Source organism: Mobula hypostoma, chromosome 3 (genome assembly GCF_963921235.1).
Source record: "Mobula hypostoma chromosome 3, sMobHyp1.1, whole genome shotgun sequence".
Taxonomy (NCBI): domain Eukaryota; kingdom Metazoa; phylum Chordata; class Chondrichthyes; order Myliobatiformes; family Myliobatidae; genus Mobula; species Mobula hypostoma.
This window is the reverse complement of record NC_086099.1, coordinates 80,025,551-80,049,393: the sequence shown is the minus strand read 5'-3', so window position 1 is coordinate 80,049,393 and position 23,843 is coordinate 80,025,551. Positions and strand designations below refer to the sequence as shown.

Below are 23,843 nucleotides of genomic sequence, written 5' to 3'. Positions count from 1 at the left end.
GAATGAGAATGTACTGGCAAAGTCTGTCGGGAACATGTGCTGGATGTGTGGCTGGAGCTGGGTCTGGATTATGGACAGGGTGTTCTGGATGCTGGTATGTTTCAGCTTGGCCTTAGTTGCATCTGTGTTTTCTTATTACCCGTAAGAAATCTGTACCCCTGTCCTTAGTGAATGCTGAGGAGTTGGTGGTATTACTACTTGAGAAAACACTATATTACCTAAAGCTACCCAAACTCAGATACAGGTGTATTTGTATGATTCTCAGTTTACTGATCTGTGCAAATGTTACTAATGTTTGCAATTTTTTGTAAGTCAAATTTACTTGAAACCCAGCACCTTACAGCAGCCTGTGCTGGTGCGTGACAGGATTAGCCAACCCCACCTGTTCATACTTTGTAGTCGTATGCAAATCGTTTGTTTTTTTTAATGGCTTTATTATGTTGGTATAATAATGACAACATTTCTCTGGTCTAATTCAAGGTCTTTTAGGGTATAAGTTACCTTTCAACATGCCAGGTGCACCAAGCACAGGTAGATTCAGGATTTGACGGATTGTAGTTAGTTGCATTATTTATTTTATTTTAACAAGAATGTCCAGAAACCCCTTTTCAAGGCATGATTTGCACACAATATATGCACCTATGACTTTGCACCGTAAATTAATCTCAGCAGAGGCTAAAAATATTTTCATGCCTGAATGTCTCCTCATCATGTTTACTAAGGTGTTATCAAAATTACAGGAAGAAGTTTTAAGTTTGTCTTTGGCTTATCATGCAAGTACCCTTGCCAGAGTTAATTTGTGAAACCTGGCAACTGTGATCAGTAGATACAGTGACATCCTAATTGTCGAATGTAAGCATCACTCGGGTATCATGTTTCATAACGTCCCTAAGCAACTTCATAATTGCATTACTATATTGTGTTCAGAATTATTTTTTGAAGCAATTAAAAAGATATGGAGCATTTACAGCCTTTAAAAGGTTTTTGTCATGGTTAATTTGAATAAAAATGAGCAATGCAGGGTATAGAGAGGTAACGCTGCCTGACATGCTATGTATTTATCGTAGAATTATATAGTGGAGGGGACTATTCAGCTCATCACGTTTGCGCCATCCCTTAGTAGGTGTAGCCTTTCAGGCCTATTTTTACTCTCTTTCACAATTCCTTGCAAATTACTGTCATTACAAATTACTGTTAGAGATGGAGGACATTTGGCTTATTGAGGGGATGCTGGTTCTCGGAACAATCGAACCAATCCTATTTTTCCATTTTTTTTTCCTGCAACCTATTCTGCCTGACAAGACTATTATATCTCCCTGGTTGTCCTTCCACCCTCTGGCACAAAGGACCATTAAAAACGTCTAACAATTCGTACAAACTTGGGATGTGGGAGGAAGCTGGCATACTTGTCGAGACTCACTTTTGGAAAACACTGGAAGTGTGGATTGAACTCGACACTTAACCCTTATTTGGGGTGTCTATTGAATTCCTCTTTGAAAGCTGAATTTCAGTTTTCAGTTCAGCTCTGTGAGTTCCAATTCATAGTTACTTTTTGTGCAAAGTTTATTTATTATGAAGGTATGTATACATTACACAACCCTGAGATTTGTCTCCTTACAGGCAGCCATAAACTAAAGAAACTCAAAAGAACCCATAAAAAAATTCTGAAAACAATAAAAGTAAGCAAATAGCATTAGGAACAAAAGTGAATTTTTTTTTAGATTATGAGGATACGCAGTTCTCTTTTATTGTCATTTAGTAATGCACGCACAGACACGAAGCCTGGAGCAGGCCACAGTGTCAGCCTCAGTCTCAGTTCAGGGTGGAGCCTGAACAGATCACAGCCTCAGTCTCAGGTCAGCACAGAGTCAACTAAACATTGCAGAGCAACGAGTAGAACCAGCCTGACCCTCACCTCTTGTCCCAGCAACCTGCCTTTTCAATCCATCTGATTAGGTTCTATTTTAGTCAGGTTCTACTTTTCTGCCCACAGATCTTGCCTGACTTGCTGAGTATTTCCTGATTTTGTTATTTTTGTTTTTGTATTAGTTTAATCAAATAGTCACCATTTCTAATATACACTTTTTACATTGCCAATTTAATTAGCCAAACTTAAGTTCATTGTTATGTGTAGTAAGTATGATTTGGATTTTTATTTCCAGAGAGGGATCTTAATATTCAACAATTTTATTTGACAATAGAATTGTCAAGGTGGGTAAAGGGGAAACAGTAGGTATGTATTTGGATATGCAAAAAGGTGTTCACTGAGGTTACTGCATAGCAGAAGAGCTGATGGTTTTGGGGTGTGTGTTAATAGAGATTGGGGAGCAGGTAAGTTACAGAAGGTAACTGAGATGAATGGGTCATTTTGGGAGTGTAAGGCTGTAACCAGGGGGCTGCCACAGGGACCAGTGCAGGGCTCTCAAGAACTCCCAGCCTGCAAAGTGGACTCGGGATGAAGGCTTTACTGCCAAATTGGCTAATGCTACAAGGAATGGAGCGAAAACAGGTTGTGAGGAGGGCACAGAATCAAAACAGGTATACAAGTAGGTCCAGTGAATTTGGCAGATGAAGCATATTGTGGGGATCTATAAGATTATCCACTTTGAAAGAAAGAACAGCAAAACAGAACGCTGTTTAAATGGCGTGAGACCACACAGAGGAATCCAGGTATTTCCACATATAAAATGCAGAAATTATCCTGCAGGTAATTAGCAAGGCAAATAGAATGTTGATTTTTTCTAAATTTTAAAAGTAGGAAAATCTTGCTACAACTAGTAAGTTGCTGGTTAGCCTTTACCTGGTGAATTGAGTACAGTTTTGCATTCCTAAGTTAGGGAAAGAGAGAGAAAGGTGAACCTTGTAATACTGTATACTCTGCCCTGTTTCTTACATTCTTAAATTCCTGGACTCTGGCTACACCTCTATAATTCCTGATTTTCCCAGAGATGGTAAAATGATAATGATTATTTATTTTAATAATAACAGTTGGGGTAAACAATACAGTGAGAAGCTGTGCCAATGACCTTTTACATCTGCGAATATGTTAGTGAGTGTGCAGACAAGTTATTTGGGTGTAAGGAATGCTGTGGTTTACTACTATAATTAATTTTGTTTTTCTCCATGCCAGCTTTACTGGTGATAGAAAATTTCCAACCACCTTTAAATACGTGGAACTCTGGAACATAAAATAATTGAATACATACTGTTCCTGTGTGACTGGAACTGAAGCCCAGCCGAGAGATGGGAGCACTTGATCCAATTGTTTCGTCCAACTAGAATTGTTTTATAACATATTGCATTAGAATCTTCAAGTTATCAATAGATCTGAATGATTCTCAGGTACTGCAGGTTATATCCTTACTGTTTTTCTCCCCCTTAAAACCTTGCTCAGTGAAAAAAGATTCAGCATTTATGACTTGCTTAGTACTGAGGGACAAGCAAACTATCAGCAGAAGGAAAAGTCAAGTTTCCTCAAATACAATGTCCTTTGGGAGCCAGCGTTCAAGCTGCCCTCATCTCTGTAAGAAACAAGTTCTCTGCCGCCCCCACCTCTATTACCCCCTAATATTTCATCAAATTTTTTTTGCCAATTTTCACCCCTTTCTTTCCTTCACTCTGATACTTCCCTGTCTCAGCATCGGTCCCTATTTCATGGGCTAGCATAGGGGCTGGCATCCACTACAAGCCCCGGTGTATACTTGTTGGTGGTAGAAGCATCCACGTAACTTGACTCACACTCTGCCTCCTCTGTGGACTCCGTTCAGTTCTCAAATTTCTCTATTTCCATCTCATGCTTTGTCAAAGCTACTTCCATACTTCCATATATTTCATAGGGCCTCTGCCCCTTCCCTGTTCAGTCCTGACGAAGGGTCTCAGCCTGAAACGTTGACTCTACCTCTTCCTAGAGATGCTGCCTGGCCTGCTGCGTTCGCCAGCAACTTTGATGTGTGTTACCTGCAGAGTATTTTGTGTTTTCCATACCAGTACTTCCGTATAGACTGGGTCTCACTAAGCGTGAAGGATATGTTCCCATTAGTAGAATCAGTGCGAAAAGGGGTTATTATAGCACATTGCAAGCTGCTGCACCAGAAGTTTGTTGCCACAAATCCAGCAATGAATCACCCAAAAGGCAATGTGATGAGGCTGCCCTGTTCAGCCTGTGAGGGCTGGCATTGGCTAGGTTGGGATCGACAGTGCGTTGGCTTAGAGCCAAGAGGTGGGCTTGAGGGGAGCTGAACGCATCTGCTGACAAGGGATTACCCAATCTTATGGCCTTTCTCATCACCTCCTGATAGGTCTGGTGGAAGCCGCTTTTGTTTGCACTGGCCCAAGTCCCCTCAGCCCAGAGATTTCTCTATGGCAATGACGTTAAGGCCTGTGACCACGTCCGAGCTGTTGCCATGCAGCATCTATGGGGCTGGGAGAGCTGTGCAGCCAAATGAAGTGAGGGGCAGGTGATAGTTTCCACTGAGCCGGCAGGAGAGAGGCTGAAGGATTCAGCTGGTCTGTCAGCTGCGCAGCCTGTCCCCAGCGAAGGCTGCACTCACTGTGCTGGCCTCCTGTCTCAGTGCTGAGTGGCTGCACCACTCGTGTCAGCCCAGCCCATGCCAGCCTTTCTCAACAGAGCTGGGGAAGGCCAGCAGAGGCAGGGGCTCACACAAGCTACCCTGACATTTGAGCTATCAGCATGGCAATGGGAGGGGTAATGATTTGCCCCAGGTTCCTGGGAGGGGCACGAGTGTGTAGATCTATTATATCTGATGGGGTGATGTAACCTGAATATTTGGATCTAAGGTCCAAGAACTCTGTGGAGGCACGAGACAGCAGATACTGAAATCTGGAGCTTTAAGCAGTCTGCCGGGGAAAGTCAGTGGGTCAAGCAGTGTCTGTGGGAGGAAAGGCAATGGTGACATTTTGGCCCAAAACATTGACCATACCTTTTCCTCTCACAAATGCTGTTCAACCTGCTGAGTTCCTGCAGCAGATTGTTTGTTGTTGAAGAGGGGACTGTAGTGAATTAGGGCTTTGCAGGATGCTAGTTAGCGGACATGTTCCTTTTGCCTCTGCCATGGATTCCTCTCCATCACAGTTAATGAGAGCCAGGACAATGTGGGTACTATTTTCCACAGTAGTACTCTCACAGCTTTTCCAGGATGGGATTCTCCTCGTCCTTACTTTCCCATCCCATCAGCATTCACATTCAATAGATTCATCCTCTACAAAATCTGACCCCTTCAGCTAGGTGCATCTTCCCCTCTCCTCCCCTGTCAGCTTGTGCTTCCGTATAGGATGCTTGGTTCACTCTTTCACCTCCAAATAGACAACCCCTTCTCCCATTCCCTCCTGTGCAACCAAAGGAAATGCAACCTCTGCCATTTTGCATACTCCATTTCCACATCGGGGTCCAAATGTCTCCTTTTGTGTTTGCTGTCAGTGTCGTGTACTACATCTGCTTCACGTGATGTAGAGAGGCTGTAGGACTCCATTATATTATGGAGACCATAGATGCACATCAGGTGTCATGCATGACGCTGAGCTTCCAGTTTGCCTGTCAGTTCAATACTCCATCCTACTCCCACTCTGACCTTTTCTGCCTTCAATCTGTAACTGTTCCAATGAAGTTCAACATAAACTCAAGGAATGCGGTGTTTTCACAATAGCTCATCTGACTTGGCACGTCGCAGCTATCTGAACTCGACAGCGAGTCCAACAAATTTGGATAACTATTTTTTGGTATTTATCCAAAATTCTTTTGATAATTTACGATAATCCTCTGTGTCTGCTCCTCCTTTTGGCTTCAGTTACTTTTCAGTTCAACATGGTCCCTGTTATCATTTCATCTCTCCTCTCTCCTGTCCTGTAACAGGTTTTCCCTTCTACTCTCTGTCCCCTTTGCTTCTGAAAACCTGCTTATCCACAGTTCTAAGAGAGGTCATCAAACTGAAATGCCAACTCATTTTTTTTCTCTCCCCACAGTTCCTGATTGATTGGAGAACGTCAGCATTATCTGTTCTTACCTTAAAGTTTCAGTTGCATATTTGAGAGACTAACAATGCACTATTTGGATTTTCAATTTTGACCGTTTTGTTTCTGTTGACTGATGTGTTTCACTGACTAAGATTTGCAATGATGTTTTGTTCAGCTTTAAATAAGGTGTTGGGTTTCCAGCATAGAGAAATGAAACGAAGAAATCTGTCAGTGGATTGAAAGCCTGTACTAGCCCCCGTTGACACAGGTTGATGAGCGCTGTGTCATGATGAAAGGATTGAGTGGACCGGCACCATGTTCTCCCAAGTTTAGAGAATAAGAAGAGATCTTACTGAAACATCAGAAATTCTTCATGGACTTGGTAGTCTGGATGCATTTGGAGGGCGGTTAATCTTGGAATTCTCTTTCCCAGAGTGATGTGGAGGCTTAGTCGTTGTGTCTATTCAAAACAAAGATGTCTGGATACTGATGAAATAAAGGAATAGTGCTGGAAAATGCCCTTGAGGTACAAGATCAGCTATAGTCTTGGTAAATGGAAGACTTGGTAAATCGAGGGCCCTGAGGCCTAGTGCTCCCATTTCTCAGCACTTATGTAGAGGCTATATGGTGGATTTGTACTGCATCCAAAGTGTGGTTCATTACTGGCTGGGAGATGGGTATCACAAGACATACTTTTTTTTTTCCCCAAATCAAAATCATTGCTTTCAGGTGTGGATTTCAGTGTTTACTGTATTTTACAAACACAGCATTAAACATGGATTCTGTTCCTTCAAAATGACAGGTGTCCCCTCTTCTAGGACACCCTCTTCCTGTTTCTGTCGGAATTTGTATAAACACCCATTGATATTCAGGTGTTGAGGATATACATCTGATTAAACGTCACTCAACTCATTTTCTATGCAGGTAGGAATGTTTGGTACCAGCTCTGATGGGCAGTTTTGAAAAGAGAACTCCCAAGTCTCCCAGCCTGACCTGCTGAGTGTTTCTTATATTTTCTGGATTTGTTCCTGTGCACCACTGCACTTCCAGCTTGCTCGCACGTGTACTTTCTAGAGAATGGACTCTGTAAAAGGACTTGTAAAAATCAATTCATTATTATATTAAAAAAGGCCTTCACATATGTTGGTTCTTCAGCACCGTAAATGCTGTTCATAGCCCAAATACAAACTCATCAGGGACAGAGAGGCGGTCAACACCTGCAAGATGGAACACTTTTCATCTGTGACTATTACGTTGATTTGAGCATAACTGACTCCAAACCACAGAAACCAAACAATTCCAGCTTTGCCTTGTTTCTTACCAACAAGGAGTTGAAAAGGCCACATTACCATCTACAAAAAAAAGACCAGCTCCTGGCAGTAGATGTCATTTCCTGTTGACGTCCTATAACATGGTTCTGAAGTACCTTGCCTACTGTCGCCCACACCTGGGAAGTGGACAATATTCCAGATGATCATCTGAAGAAAGGATTGTGATAAGTATGAAGGGATCCCCCTACTTTTACCACAACAAAGTTATCGCCAGGGTCCTTCTCAGTTGCCTTTTCCCAGTGGTTGAAGAGCTGCTCCTTAAATCACAGTGTGGATTCCGTCCATCTTTAGGTACAATGGAAGACTGTTCAACCTATGATGATTACATTCCAGAACTAGTTGTCCCAAACATCTGTAGTTGTGCTGCATTATGTAGACGACACCCGTGTTTACAAATTGCTCAGAGGCCGAGCTCTAAGCTATATTGAAGTTTTCTCTGTGGCATGCAAGCAGCCAAAGATAAATGTGCTCCCATCAACTTGCTTCTGTTGTACCTCACTGCTCTTCTACTCTAAAGGTTCATGGCGAGGCTCAGGAAAATGTCTGCATCACATATCTTGGCAGACATCTTTCTACAAAGGCAGATGTTGATGATGAAATTCACCAACACCATCAATTTATCAGCACATTCTTTGGCTGTGCAAGGAAACAGGTGTTTAATAGTGATAATTTCCAATAGATACAAAGTTCATGGTCTTACCAGGTAGCACTGCTTCTTGCCATCCTGTATGTTCCTGAGATTTGGCTAGCTACTGCAGACATTTTTAAGTTGCTGGATGAATACAAATCCTGTTTCCACAAAATCTTCCCACTTCAAAGGGAGCATAAATGAATCAACAGCAGCATTCTCTGCCAGGATATCATCCTGACATTGGGGCCCCAGTTACACTCAGTAGTCTATGTTAGGCAGGTCATAACATATGAAATAGACTCCTGAAACAGACACTATTCTGAGCTATATCATCTGAAGAGATTACCAGATGGATAGAGGCAAAGATTCAATAGTGTGGTCAGAGCCTCCTTGGAATATTGTCACAGCTTCGTTGACTCCTGGGGATCTCTGGCCCAAGAGTGTTCGTAGTGGAGGGGAGACCATGCTGATGGTGTTGGAAACTTCAGCCACAAATCGGTAGCACGTGGACACCCTGAATGAGTTGCAAAGGAGCACGCTAGCTCACAGACAACTCGTCCATTCATCCCCAGCCCACGTGCACAAGGGTACTGTTCCGTCAGACACCCCAGAATCCACAAAACTGGAATGGGAACAGGTTGCACTTTGAGGGAGTACAAGTAGATCCATGTGGAAGAAAGTAATGTTTCAGCAACAAGGTTCTCACTAAATTATGAAAATGGTCTGGTTCTTATATTTTGTTTTAACTTCAGTATTGAAATACGCAAGTAATGTATGGTTGATATAAAATAATTACACCTTCCAGCAACTTGTATTGCAGTGCCAACTTAAATTTGAATTTCCACGCCTATACTGTAGAACATTTCTTAATGCTTTATGATTTGTATGATTGACGTTTGATTGTTCAATATATTACATAAAAGTAAACATTGAATATATGACTTTTAAACAGCAACTGAATTACATTTACACACTATCCAGATTTGCCTTCTTGTATCTATTGTTGGATCAGTGTACGCTTTCTGTCACACTTAATTTGTATCAGGACTTTCAGTGGTAGAAGCATATTTGTAAACACTCTGACATTGTCTTCTTAATACATGTTGAGGGATTTAAGCACGAAGAGCTAGGCTGAAATTCCAGGCAAAACTGAGGGGGAGCTACAATGTTAAACTTGGCCTAACTGCTCTCTCATGTGGATCTAAGAGATCCTATGCCATCTTGTGAGTTTCTTGGCCAATATTTATCCCTCAACCAACCTTTCTGATGCAGCTAATTTGGTTAGTCGTTATCACATTGTTGCCTATTCTCTGAAAAGTACCCGTGCGAGCAACCTGAAAGTGCAGTGGTGCACAGGAACAAAATGTTGACTTCCTGCATTCTACGGAACCAGTTGCTCCTGTCAAAGACAATTTTATGTAAAACAGTACCTGCAGATCTCCAAGTTCCACTTCTCGATTCCAAGTAGCAAGCAACTCCCCCACTCATAAACCAACTCGAATCTCCTCAGAGTATATAGAAGTGGGAGGGTCACTGAAATGACAGGCCTCCTCCCTTGAACAGAGGATTAACACTGCAAAGTTCTCAACAAAATATGCTGATTGCTTCTTGGCTTGAAGAGATTTCAGTTTGTTGGAGTTAGATATGAAATAATTCTGATTTGCGAGAGGAAGAAGGATTTCAAAGTTCAAATTGAAATTTATTAATCAAATACATACATGTCACCACGTACAATCCTGAGACTATTTTTCTGCGTGCATGCTTAGCAAATCTATAGAACAGTAATAAATAGGATTTGTATACTGTAAACAAACTGTGCAAATGCAGATAATAAATAGCAATAAATAATGAGCATGAAATAACAAGATAATAGAATCCTTAAATAAATGTAGTTATCTTCTTTTATCGAAGAGCCTGATGATTGAGAGGTAGTAACTGTTCTTGAACCTGGTGCTGTGAGTCCTGTGGCTCTTGTACATCCTACCTGATGGCGGCAGCGAGGAAAGAGCATGGCCTGGATGGTGAGGATCTTTGATGATGGAAGCTGCTTTTCTACAGCAATGTTTCATGTAGATGTTGGGAGGGTTTTACCTGTGATGTACTGGGTCGAACCCACTACCTTTTGTAGGAACTTTTTCTCTGTTGATAACTGTTTATTCTGCAACTGAAGACATAGAAGTAGTATCCTATAAATTTTTCTTCTGTGCAAAGAGAACTTCAGGGAGAACTCAGTTTCTTCCTTTCTCAATTGTTATCAGTGAAATGCCCTTATCTGCAATAATCTTACCAAGCTATGTGTATCTGCCAGTTGATGAATAAATAGAGCTGCTACAAATACAGTGGGAACAAATGTACAAAGGCTCATGTTGGGTGAACTAGTGTTAATCACATACAGAATTAGTATTAATCAAATAAATTTACACAAGAAACTTAATAGTGTACCTAAGGGCTCTCCTTTTGCAAACCACAGATTGTTTGACTGGCTTGCTACATGATATGAGATATTAAAGGACTCAGACTGAGCTTTGTGAGTTCATTGCTTTATTGCAGTTACTGTTGGCGCCTTTAAGATTTAATTACAGAGTATAAGAAAACGCCTTTTTAGAAACTTTAAAAAAAATCTGGCAAAGCAAGAACAGAAATTCCAACTATAGAGTCAAAGAAACATAAAAAAATAGAAGCAGAAGTAGGCCATTAAGCCCTCATACCTGTTTCAGCATTCAATAAGTTTTTTTTCCCTTAAGATCTGGCTTTGGCACACTCATTAAATTCCCTCCCTCTGAACATTTGACATTATTTTAGAAATCTAGTCTTTTCTCACTGCTAGAAATAGCCAAACCTTGGAAACACCTGGTGAAATCAGAGCAGTTTTATAAACAGAATTGGAAGGCTTGCAAGCATGATAATGTATAAACACAAAAACCATTTCCACGGATTAAGCATATTTACAGCAGGTAGTTCATTTTGCTCCATTATAGAAATCTTGGCTCTGAATCAGATATTAGTGCAGAATTTTGAAGGTGTTATCATTCACAGGGAATATATTGAGATCTTGCCTTGCATTTCAGGTGTATGGGTAAGTTTTTATGGTACTGTTGTTACAAGTGCAAGAATTCTCTTGCTTCCCTTATCAACATTTCTTTCTTAAAAAGCCAAAAGTATTTCATCTTATGAAATTGCACAATCCTACCTGCATAAAGAATAATGCAAGTCAGGAATTAAGTGCTATAACTGGATCACTTTGAACATACCTGGATGACATGACAGATTGTGATTGGATGTCTTTAACAATTTACTCGGGATATAGAATTATTTGAGTGCATCATTGTTTAATAAGGTTTCAGACTGCTGAAGGGGAAACACTTACAGAAAGGCAGAAACAGAATCAGGTTTATTCTGCGAAAATTGTTGCATAATGTTTATGCAATGAAATTGAGAGTGCACCTTTAAAAGTCTCAGCTGGCACTGAAAAAAGCAACACACACACACACACACACACACACACACACAAAGCTGGAGGGGCTCAGCAGGCCAGGCAGCATCTAGGGAAAAGATTAAACAGTCGACGTTTCGGGCTGAGACTCTGCTTCAGGACTGGAAAGGAAGGGGAGAAGTCAGAGTAAGAAGGCAGGGGCAGGGGAGGAAATACAAGATAGTAGGTGACAGGTGAAACTCAGAGTTGGGGAGGGGTGAAGTAAAGAGCTGGGAAGTCGGCTGGTGAAAGAGATATAGGGCTGGAGAAGGAGGAAGTTGATAGGAAAGGACAGAAGAGCATGGAAGAAAGGGAAGGGGGAGGAGCACCAGAGGGAGGTAAGGAGATGAGGTGAGAGAGGGAAACAGGAATGGGGAATGGTGAAGGAGAGGAAGCTGGGGCGGGGGGGCGGAATTGCTGGAAATTCAAGAAATCGATGTTCATTTGGAACACCAGCTATCCTAGAACATGAAATAATTCTGAAAGCATTGTAGTGTTTCTTTATACTCTAATCTTGTGTGATCCAGATCTCTTGCACCTGCCAAATAAGGGCTCAAGACTTTTCTTTTCATTGAACCTGGGACCTACAGTACTTTATGCTGAGTTGTAAATTGCAGTGATTTCATGAGGCTATTTCACGCATTGATTATGTAATGTAAGTCAGTGTGTAGCCACTTCAACTATGCAAATATTCTTAAACTTATCTGAAGCTATAAAGAAAATGCAAACCTTAGGAGGATTATGAAAGTGCAGAAATTGAATATGCAGAGGAATTAATAGTTTAAGATTCACAAGCCAAAGGACTCTAACAGCAAGCAGTGCAATGGGATCTAGTGTACATCTGTTGCTTAATGTAATTACCTTGGGTTGTATTAGAATGAGGGGATTGCATGCACATTGAACAGTGTATACTTTACCATATCTTAGTTAGAGTTTTCAAAACCACGATCTAATTCCACTGCTAAAATATATCATTTATATCCTGTAAATGTAATTAGCATGTAATTATATTTACAGCATATATTTTATTTATATAAATAAGATGTACTTTATGCCAGATATTAGGGTTTATTTATGCCACTACTCTAGCAATACTTCAAAGCTATTTTGTGTCAGCACCACAGTTGCAGTATGAATTACTTATCTCATTTGATTCACTTAAATGTTTTCCTGCCTGTGCATCGTTCCAGTCATCACTATGGGTTTAAAAGGCTCCATTCATTCTGTGTGTGTATGGGGGGGTGGTGTTCAATTGCTAGAAATTATGTATGAATTCATAATTTTCTCATGCGTGTATTTTTAAATTACTTGACTGAGTTTTACATGCGTGGGTTTTTTCATTGTTCTTCAGTGGTGAGTTTAGAGCTGCTCCCAGAATTGGCCTATCCCATGAATTTGTGTGTGTGTGTTTTCCCTGTGTTTTGCCTTTGCTGTACAGTTTCCTCTCATTTAAAATATATATTGCAAGCACATTTTCACCTACAGCTTTCGTGATAGTTAAAACCAGCAAGACAGACTGAACTGACAGACTGCCAGGCTGAATTGTCAAACAAATGGCAGACGAAATACTGAAACGAATTGTAAAGTAATGCATTCTGGCAGAAGGAAGAATGAGAGTTAAAATGGACCAAATGGCATAGTCTTATTGAGGAACACAGAGACTTGTCCATACAAGTCCATAAATCCTTGAAAATATGTGGAGCACCTTGAAGGAATTGGATATTAATGGATTAAGGATTCTGGAATTCATTTAAAAAAAAGAATAGAGTTCTAAAGATGGAATGTGTTGTTGAACATATACTAGGTGCTGCTTAGAGTTTAACTGGACTAATACATTTAATTCTGGTCACCACGTGTAAAGGAGGACATGAAGGTCCTAGGGTGTGAAGAGACATAGAGCGTCTCTTCCTTGTAGTTTTTGAAGAAAGGGGGTAAACGTACTCAAACATGCAGGATCCTATGGGTGCTTGAACAGTGTAGATGTTAACATGCATTCACCAGTTGGAAAAATAAGCTGCTAGCTATTTGAAACTGGGGTGCATAGATATGTCTTTTTGCAGAGGGTAATGATTCTCTGTAGTTGTCTCCCTCTGAGGGTGGTGGAGGCCTGATTATTAGATATATTTAATGTGGAACTAGGTAAATGATTGCAAAGTTGAGTATTTGAGGATTAAAGGGATTGTCACAGGAATGGAGGTCAACAGAGATCATCCACATCATTTTGAATGTTGGGGCAGGCTTGAGTGATCCTACTCCCCTTTTCCTTATGTTCTTGTGTGCTTGAAGGAGTGTAGAGAGAAACAACTGGTGTGGTTAGAAGAGAGAAGCTGTTGTTATTTGTGGAGTTTCTTTGTTGGAGGTATATGAGATTGTGACAGGACTAGATCGAGTAAATAGAGGAAGATGGTTCCTGCGACTGATGGTTTAAGGACCAAGACAAAGACTTAAAATTTTGGCAGATGATACAAGTTTGACTTGAAAGGGTGGGTAAGAATGGGAATTCGCTGTTGATAGGGTCCACCAGTGCCTTCAAAAAGAAATTAATTAGGCCTTTGAGAGAAAATAATTTTTACAACTGTTCGTAAGGAAGAGTGGATTGGATTGACATTATTGCTCAGCTGAAACAGGGGGCTAAATAGTTTCCTGTTCTCTAACAATTCTAAGATTCTATATAATTAGAAAATAAAACCCCAAAAATACTTATAACTCTCGCTTCGGCTGGCAGCTTAAGATAGGGGGTGATAGCCCCCAGCCCGGCTAAACTTAAGAAATCTCATTTGGGTGGATGCTGCACGATCTCCTGTTACAAATTAGTACCCCAAAATGACAAACAGTACACAATATGCGATTAAACGATTAAGCTGTGTAGTTCTTACTTTGACTGTATGACTAGTAAAGAAACGAAAAAAGAAAAAAAAAGGACCCAGTCTTATTAAACAGTCTGTTGTGCAATGTTGGAGCTCACAAGTTTGGCCATTCGTTCACTATTGACCTCCTCTGATCGTTGCGGCCCTTTGGACCCTCGCTCCAAGTCCACCCCGTCCAGTGGTCTACCAACTCTCTCCATTCGCATCTTCTCTCCTCATCTCTCCACGGCTAAAAGACCGTGAAAATCTCTCTCCCAGCTCACAAGAAGAGAAAAACAGCATTCCTAACCTCGTTATCTCTAGTCAAAACCCAAACATTGCTGCTACAGCGAAACCATTATATGGAGCATGGAGTTCAACCCAGATAAGTGTGAAGTGGTAAATTTTGGTAGGTCAAATATGATGGCAGAATATAGTATTAATGGTAAGACTCTTGGCAGTGTGGAGGATAAGAGGGATCTTAGGGTCGGAGTCCATAGGACACTCAATGCTGCTGTGCAGGTTGACTCTGTGGTTAAGAAGGCATACGGTGTATTGGCCTTCATCAATCGTGGGATTGAATTTAGGAGCCAAGAGGTAATGTTGCTGCTATATAGGACCCTGGTCAGACCCCACTTAGAGTACTGTGCTCAGTTGTGGTCACCTCACTACAGGAAGGATGTGGAAACCATAGGAAGGGTGCAGAGGAGAGTTACAAGGATGTTGCCTGGATTGGGGAGCATGCCTTATGAGAATAGGTTCCGGCCTCCTCTGTAAAGAGTTTATACGTCCTTCCCGTGAATGTATGGTTTTCCTCAGGGTGTTCTGGTTCTCTCCCACAGTCTAAAGACATGCCGGTCAGTAGGTTAATTGATCATTGTAAAATTGCTCAGTGACTAGGCAAGGGTTAAATTGGTTGGTTGCTGGGTGGTGTGACTCGTTGGGCCAGAAGGGCCTGGTCTGTGCTGTATTTCTCAGTAAAATAAATAAAAGTTGTTCCTTCTATAATGCCTGACCTATATATTACATAATCTTCAGCAATATTCTGTATTTATTTTCCACACTGGTGATATTAATTCTTAGTTCATCAAAAACACTTGAGTTCTCATAGTAAGATCTTGGCTGTTGCTTAGAGTTTCAATACTTCCTGAGTATTGGCATAGTGGCGTAGCAGTTAGAGTTATGCTATTAAAGCACAAATGATCTGGGTTCATTTCCACAGCTGTCATGTTCTCCCTGTGACCACATGGGTTGCCTCTGGGTGCTCTGGTTTGCTCCCACATTCCAAAGACATATAGCTGAATAGGTAAATTGGTCACATGGGTATAATTGGCTGACTTAGGCCTGAAGGGCCTGTTACCGTCCTGGATCTCCAAATAAAATGAAATATCCCTCCAGCACGCTACCACATCCATCTGCAAATGTAACCACTTTGCATAAAGGCTAAAAATAGAGTCACTAATGAATATTAAGATCTTTATAAACAAATGCTTATATTTGCATAGCAGTGGTACAGATCCATTGGGCATTTTCTTCATTTTAGCTGGAATTCTCTTAAAACCCAACATCATCCTTCCTTCAGGTAATTATTAGTCTTAACTTTAACGGAACGTGAACAAAGTGCCCAAAGCAATTTACTGTTTTTTTTGGCCCCATATCATTTGCTTTAAAGTGTCTCTTCTTGTTTTTTTTCCCTGCAGTTCATCAAAGAAGATATGAAAGACAAAGATCCTACCAGCAAAGGCAATACATTCCATAAGGAAGACAAACATATCACTGTGAGAGACCTGTGGAACCACTGGAAAAACTCACAAGGTGGGACACTTTAGCAACTAAAGGAGATTAACTCTCCCTTTTTTTTGGCGTGTGTGTGCATGTGCGATGTTAGCGGGACGATGTCGTTTTCTTGCCTTTACAAGGCGCAGAGCGAGAGGGAGACTGTGTGGCGAGCCACTCCTCACACAGACATTTCGCAGTATTTTCCCTTTATTTTACGAGGTCAAGTTGTGATCTCAACACTCAACCCGGCACGGATGGAAAGCATACATGGGAGCGGACCCGGCTGGATTCGAACCAGGCAACCTCCGTTCCAGAGTCCGACGCTGATGTCATTGCGCCACCAGCTGGCCTGAGATTAACTCTCCTAAAAGATTCTTTTAGATTAATAGCATTTGTTGGCAGAGTTGTAAGCAGCACAAGAACCAAGTGATAATGTGACTTGGGTTGAATACCTAAAGTGCACTGAAAAAGTCGTTGCCGTCATTGTGGCTATCCCTCGAGGTCGAGGATGATGGTCTTCGTTCCGTACAGAGCGAAGATGCCTGTGCGTGTATTTGTTTAACGTGTACTTGATGTTGCACTCCAAGAAGCGCACGATACTTCATAAATCAACCAACTGATTCCAATGGCATGGAAACCACGACGATTGGAGCTGATGGATTTGTTGCAGCCTTCATCTGCCTTCACAGACGTTGAGTTCGAAGTAACTTCGTCCTCCTGTTCCACTGTTAAGGTCTTGGTTGGATTGTTCTTTTTCAGGGACCTCACCCCCGACCTTACCGCCATGGGTGACCCTACCAGGAGCATAGCTTCAGACAGCATCGCTCTTCGGGATCACAGGACCACACAAGCCTCTCCACCGCGACAAGGTGACAATCCACGGAGAAGGAAAAAGTATATCTTCTACACTGAAAAAATACAGTTATGACCAAAGCAAGTTTATTATGTTCAAGGATAGGAAAATTTTAGACACTTCATCTTTTTATGTTACTAGATGGCAATTGTCTTGCTGAGTACTTAATATTAAAATTAAACCTGTTTACTATCAGGAAATCCCAACCATGAGAAAATCTGCAGATGGTGGAAGTCCAAATCAAAGCACACTAAATACTGGAGGAACTCAGCAGGCCAGGCAGTATGTGTGGAAAAGAGTGAGCAGTTGATGTTTTGGGCTTAGACCCTTCATCAGAACTGGGAAATGGAGTCACTGATGACAGCTGTTCACTCTTTTCCATAGATGCTGCCTGGCCTGCAGAGTTCCTGCAGCATTTTGTATTAATATCAGGAAGTGAAGCTTTCTTTATGGATTGCCTTGCCCAGCTTGAGGGCTACCAATATAATACATGCCTCTCATATGTGCTTAGGGCAATTTTTAACTTGCCTATAATCAAATCTCCCTGTTCGATGCTATCTGATCTTGTGGGTAGAGCTATTCCGATAACATTCTGGTGGATTTTTATGAGAAAGGTAAATGTCAACACCAAGTGGTTTTCATGTTGAGGATTAACATGTGCTGTCCATAATTTTGATTGGTGAATGAAATGAGAAAGAGTTATAATTATCACAATATTTCTGTTAACATTATGACCACTCACCAGTACAATTGATCTTTGTGTGGACTAGCACAGTAGCTCTTGTCAGATGTCTATATTAGCTGGTTTTATGTTTCACACTGATTGTAAGAGAGCTTATGCCAGAAAATCTAAAGGCAAAAATATATTATAATGGGAGCTTTGTACAACAAATTTAGTATGGTCTTTTTTTCTCTGATCTCATTTCTGCTAAGTTTAAAAAAAAGTCTCATTGTTTTGGCAAGATTGGGTAAATTTTAAGAATTAAAATATTATGGCAAATGTGCCATTGTTTTGACGATACTTATTAAAAGAAGTGTCTCCAAAACAATGAAACAAATGTATTTAGAGAGGCAAATATTTTGTTCGAGATAGTTTTACATTGCATATTAAATGCCAGTGCATTCTAAAGCATGTGTTGGAATGGTGTTAACATAGTGGAACAATGCCTGTATCACTCACAGCTTATCACATCAAAATTTGTAAGTCTCAAAACAGGTTTGAAAATGTGCTCTCCAGCACTCCTCTTCAAGACTAGTTTTGAGGTTACATCCATAAGAGTTTCGAGCAAGGCCAGGGTGGGTTGGGTATTCCCGGTCATGGGGACCCTTGCAGAATTTGGTCTGATGTAGATAGAGGAGGTTGCATATTCTCATGTATATATCAAGCTATGCAATGTGAATATGTGGGTTTGGTTGGGAGAGGTGGGTTTTGATTGGCCACAATGATTGAATCTCAGGATTCACAACACTAGGTTTGGGTCCAGTTATTACCCCTCAACCATCAAGCTCTTGAACTAAAGGGGATAACTTCACTCAGCTGCACTTGCCCCATCATTGAAGTGTTCCCACAACTTATGGACTCGCTTTCAAGGACTCTTCATCTCATGTTCTTGATATTTATTGCTTATTTATTATTATTATTTCTTTCTTTTTGTATTTTGCACACTGGTTGAACACCCAAATTGATACAGTCGTTTATTGATTCTGTTATGGATTTGTTGAGTATGCCCACAAGAAAATGAATCTCAGGTTCGTATTTGGTGACTATATGTACTTTGATAATAAACTTTGAACTTTGATTTGGTGGTAGAGTTGCTATTGTTGGGAGACCTTGGCTGGGAAGTCTCTGGGGGCACCTAATGCAAAGGTAGTTGGTAGCAAGAGGAGTTAGGTAAGTTACTCATTCATCACCTGGTCTCTCAGATCTCCCATACATCCTTCCCATATTTTGTTATATATTTCCATGCATTATTTCAGTTGCCATTATTTAGCCCCTTAGCTAACTATAATATGCCCCAATAAGAATGTATAAGCATGTATGTGCAGAATATCTGGCTTTAAAAATGGGGACTGAATTGTATTTAGCATTATCTAGACTAAGCTCTGCATTACATCCAGGTTTGTGTCTGGATTACGTAGTCCAGGGTGAGCAGTAACGTGCATCTGGCTCTCCACAGTACATCGCCTCTGTCTGCTTATTAAGGACATGTTACAAAAACGTAACCGTTTAAAACATGAAATCTAGTAAGAAAAACAAAACTAAGCTGCACTTTTCTGCCTGCTTGTTTTTTTTATCAACTTGATTTTCATGTTTTAAGCATTAATTCCTTTTTATGTTCTTGTTAAGTATTTTGTAACTTTTAAAAATTATTTAAAGCAAATATCAATGAGGCCCACTTCCCATTGCCTCATGATTCTGATAGAAAGACTTAAGACAGTTTCACTGATAAGGTACACCTGCACTGGGTTCAGATGGGCATGGGCGATAACAAGGGTCGAATCCTGCTATCTCAGAGTATTTTCCTGTTTCCATTTTTCATTGGAAATTGTTTTTGTTTGTTAATCATATGTAATTTCAGTCTTCTGACAGTGAAATGTGCCATCCAGTTTTGTGTATACTTTCAGATCGCCACATTTGTGTTGGGAACTTAAGGAATGGGAGTAGGAGTAGGTCATTAGGTCTTCTACATCAGTCAGGAAGGTCATGCCTGAACTTGTTCCTCAACACTGTTACCCCTTGAAACTTGACTGTGGGATAGGGAGACTTAAGACAGTTTGATCCATACATGTGCACTGGATTTAGATGGGCATGGGTGAAAAGCACATTCCTTCCCTGTTTGGATACACTATGATTCTAATATCAATGATAAGTAGAGAGAATAAAATGTGTAATTATAAAATGTTTAGGTAATGAATTCAGATGATGATAATATTAATATAATGTTTACTAGGGTTGGCTGTTTATGCATTTTCCCCAATGTGTTAAGTTTGTTGTGGTAGCGCTCAGAGGTTTAATAGTGCCCAATATTGGACAAAGCCACACACAGCAAGGAAGTCACTAAATTGATTTCAGTTACTTCCCCAAAGCCACCAGGCTGATCAACACCTCCACTCATTAACCCACCCCACCCCCCACCACCACTACATACCCATCACCTAGCCTCACTTATAGACATAAAATCAGTCTATGTATATGACAGTTACTTGTACATTGTGTTTTGTAGAATTGATTTTATATTGGTGATTTTTTTTGTTTTTTTTTATTGAGCTCTCAGAGTCAAAATCGGAATCAGGTTAAATATCACTGGCATATGTCATGAAATTTGTTGTTTTGTGGCAGCTGTACTATGCAATACATAATTAAAAAACTATAAATTACAAGATATATATTTTTTGCTCTTTATTGAGTTAGTGTGCATGGGTTCATTGTTGGTTCAGAAATATGATTGGGGAGGGAAAAGCTGTCCTTACAACATTGATTGTGTGTCTTTAGTCTCCTGTACCTGATCCTCGATGGTAGCAATGATGAGAGGGTATGCCCCAGGTGATGGGGTCCTTAATGACGGATGTCGTCTTTTTGAGGCATCGCCTTTTGAAGATGTCCTCGATCCTGGAGATGCTAGTTCCCATGATGGAGCTGACTGAGTTTGCAATTTTCTGCAGCTTTTTGCAAACTTGAGCAGTGGACCTCCATAAAGATGGTGATGGAACCAGTTAGAATGTTCTCCACAGTTCGTCTGTAGAAATTTGTTAGACTTTTTTGATGACATACCAAATCTCCTCAAACTTCTAATGAAATATAACCGCTGTTGTGCCTTTGTAATTGCATCAGTATGTTGGGCCCAGGATAGAATTTCGGAGATGTTGACACTCAAGAACTTGAAACTGCTCACGCTTTCCACTGTTAATCCCTAGATAAGGACGGGAGTGTGTCCCCTTGACTTTTCCTTCTTGAAGTCGACAATCAGTTCCTTGGCCGTACCGATGTTGAGTGCAAAGTTATTGTTGCCACACCTCCCAAACAGCTAATCTATCTCACTCATACACGCCTCCTTGTGACCATCTGAAATTCTGCCAAGAATAGTTGCGTCATTGGAAAATTTAAGCTGTGCCTAACCACTGTTGATTGTCAGCGAGAAGGAGATGTTATTTCTAATTTGCATTGACTGTAGTCTCCTAATGAGGAAGTCAAGATTCCAGTTGCAGAGGGAGGTACAGAGACCCAGGTTTTGGAGCTTGTTGATTAATACTGAGGGTTTGATAGTGTTGAACGCTCATCTGTAATCAATAAACAGCAGCCTGACCAATGTATTGCTATTGTCCAGATGGATTAAGGCTGAGTGGAGAGTCTTTATGGTTACTGTTTTTTTATGCTGCCTGGGATCCAGAGTAACAATCATTTTGTTCCCCTTTACACTTACAGTATGTACTGAAGAATAACTATAAGCTCTCCTGACGTTACTTCATTTCAGCTAGTGCAATTCTGGGGAGGCCTAAACCAGTTTTCCTCATTCCTCCTAATAACTGCCTGTGAGGATCACTGGACAGTAGAATATATAAACATTGAACGCAGGATTGTGTCTGAATGTATAATCTTAATATCCCCCCAAGCAGTGATCAAGCTATTTACTGTAACTGTTTGGATTTCCAAAGGAAGAGTAGGACGCAAGGGGGTTGATCTCTCTGAAATCTTACTGCTTGGTCAGTATGAGTCAGCATCTTTAGCAAAATAATAAGGAAATAATTGCAGGAAACTTTGCTGGAGACCAAATTAATCAGAGGCCACTGAACTTTTTTGTTTAGGTGGAGAAATAATGACATTAAAAAGTTCAGCAGTGAATATAATTCTTTGCCTTTTTATACCAGCTATTAAGTGCATCAGATTGGTTCATTCTGTGCAGCCAAATGTCTGCTAGTGGTTGAATTTGGAATCTGTTAATCTCTGGTGCAATTTTGTTTTTGTGAATGACCTTGGGGAAAAAGTGGCCAATATCAATAGCAATAAATGGGCTAGGAGTGAATTAGTAATACTGGAGTTTCACTTCTATGAAATTCACCAGGTGCTAAACATATTCCAATCCTTTAAGTCATCTCTGGAAGTCATGGTGTTAACCAGAAAGTGTATGTTGTGATGGAAGCCAGAGATTGAAATCAAATGTACTTCGTGCTTGCTACGCAAAACTGAATGATTTTCTGCACCAAACAGATATTACTAAAGAAATATTCTGTGCTTTCATTCAATCTTGCTACTGTGGAGTTGGGGTGGATACATTTTGCTATTAAAAGAATTGAAAATATTTAATCATCTGATTTTATTAAATCTCTGATGCCCATTTGAGCAACTTGAATGAGCTGCTCAGCTTGATGCTTTCTTTTATGTCAGCCATTAGTTCTCAACTTGGATTGTATAATCATCTCAGTCTATGAAGAAGAGTGGATGTCAATGGTTACCTGGGCTCTTTGAAATATGATTTCTATGGAGGTGATTCATTTAGAAAATAACATGTATGCACATTCCTTCAGCTGCCCTAGCTGTAGGGCTGTTAATACTTGCCAGGAATCCACAATTTCAATTGTGGAGCAGAGGATGGGCCTCAGGACATCTGGCACAAAAAGGAATGGCATCTTTGGCTATTCATACGGGTGTTGTATTTGCTGAGTTTGTGAATGTCGGGCTTTCATTTAGAAAACAAAGCTGCTGCAGGGGTGGGAGGGTGAAAGCTTATCACAAGACAAGGATGTGGAGTGCAAAGAGAGGGATATAGCATAGACTAAATCAGAAGCGAACCTACTTTGTCCAGAACATGTCCGCGTCTGTATGTGGATTTGATTGTTAACCTCCAGTGTTTAATGGACGTGGAATGATGCTGTGGGACGGCTTCCACAACACAATTTCCTCCAGGCCAAGATTGGGTAGCATAACTGGCAATGGCCCATCACTCCCAGTTGAGCATGTTCGGACATCTGGTTGAGCGATGCTGCAACAACAACCAATAAAATCGAAAAAGGTGAGGAGCTGATTGTTGACTTCAGTGAGCGGAAGGAGGATAAACATGCACCAGTCCACACTAGGGAGAGGAGAGTCAGCACCTTTAAATTCCTGGGCGTTAACCTGTCTGTCTTATGCCCAGCACATAGATGCAATCTTAAGGAAAGTCCACTAGTGTTGTTACTTTAGCGATTAAGGAGGTTCAGCTTGTCACTGACCATGCTAATAAACTTCTACAGGTGTACTTTTAAAAGTGTCTTGACTGATTGCATCATAATCTAGTATGACAAATTGAATGGACGGAATGTCAGAAGCTGCAGAGAGTAGTGGATTCTGCATGATACATCACAGGCACGTCCCTCTTCACCACTGGTAGTATCTACAGCAGGCATGGCCTCAACATTGATCATGAAAAATCCTCATCATCTGGGCCATGCCATGTTTTTACAGCTACCATGAGGCAGGAGGCGCAGGAACCTGAAGTCCTGCAAGAACAACTACTTCCCTTCAACTATTTGTTTCTTGAACCAACTGGCAAAACACTAATCGCGACAGTTTAGCGACACTAAGACCACTTTGATCACTCTGCACTAAAATAGAGGCTTTTTGTTCGCCTGACATCTGGTGTTTCTCTCACCCTTCCCCTCCCACCTTTTAAATCTACTCCTCAGCATTTTTTCTCCAGTCCTGCCGAAGAGTTTCCACCGGAAATGTCAACTGTACTTTTTTCCCATGGGTGTTGCCTGGCCTGCTGAGTTCCTCCAGCAAATTGGGTTTTGTTTTGTAAAATGTGTATATGATTTATGCTTACGTTTTTCTTGGGAACACTGCTTATGTGAAGCTGTGTTGCTGCTGTATGCAAATTTTTCATTCCACCTGTGCATTTGACGATAAACTTTGAATGTGAAAGATTATGGTTATAGGAGTGAAATGATAAGTTTGCTACTTCACATATTAGGTGAGATAAGATGA

General features: G+C 40.8%; 1 protein-coding gene across 2 annotated transcripts in view; it reads left to right on the top strand.

The window, feature by feature from the left end:
* stim2b (stromal interaction molecule 2b) overlaps positions 1–23,843 on the top strand; it is a 159,636-nt gene that overhangs the window by 85,774 nt on the left and 50,019 nt on the right. For both annotated transcript variants that reach the window (XM_063043327.1, XM_063043326.1), the window contains exon 4: positions 15,951–16,065. In XM_063043327.1, the coding sequence (XP_062899397.1) occupies positions 15,951–16,065 (115 nt within the window). The remainder of the gene's footprint in view (positions 1–15,950; positions 16,066–23,843) is intronic.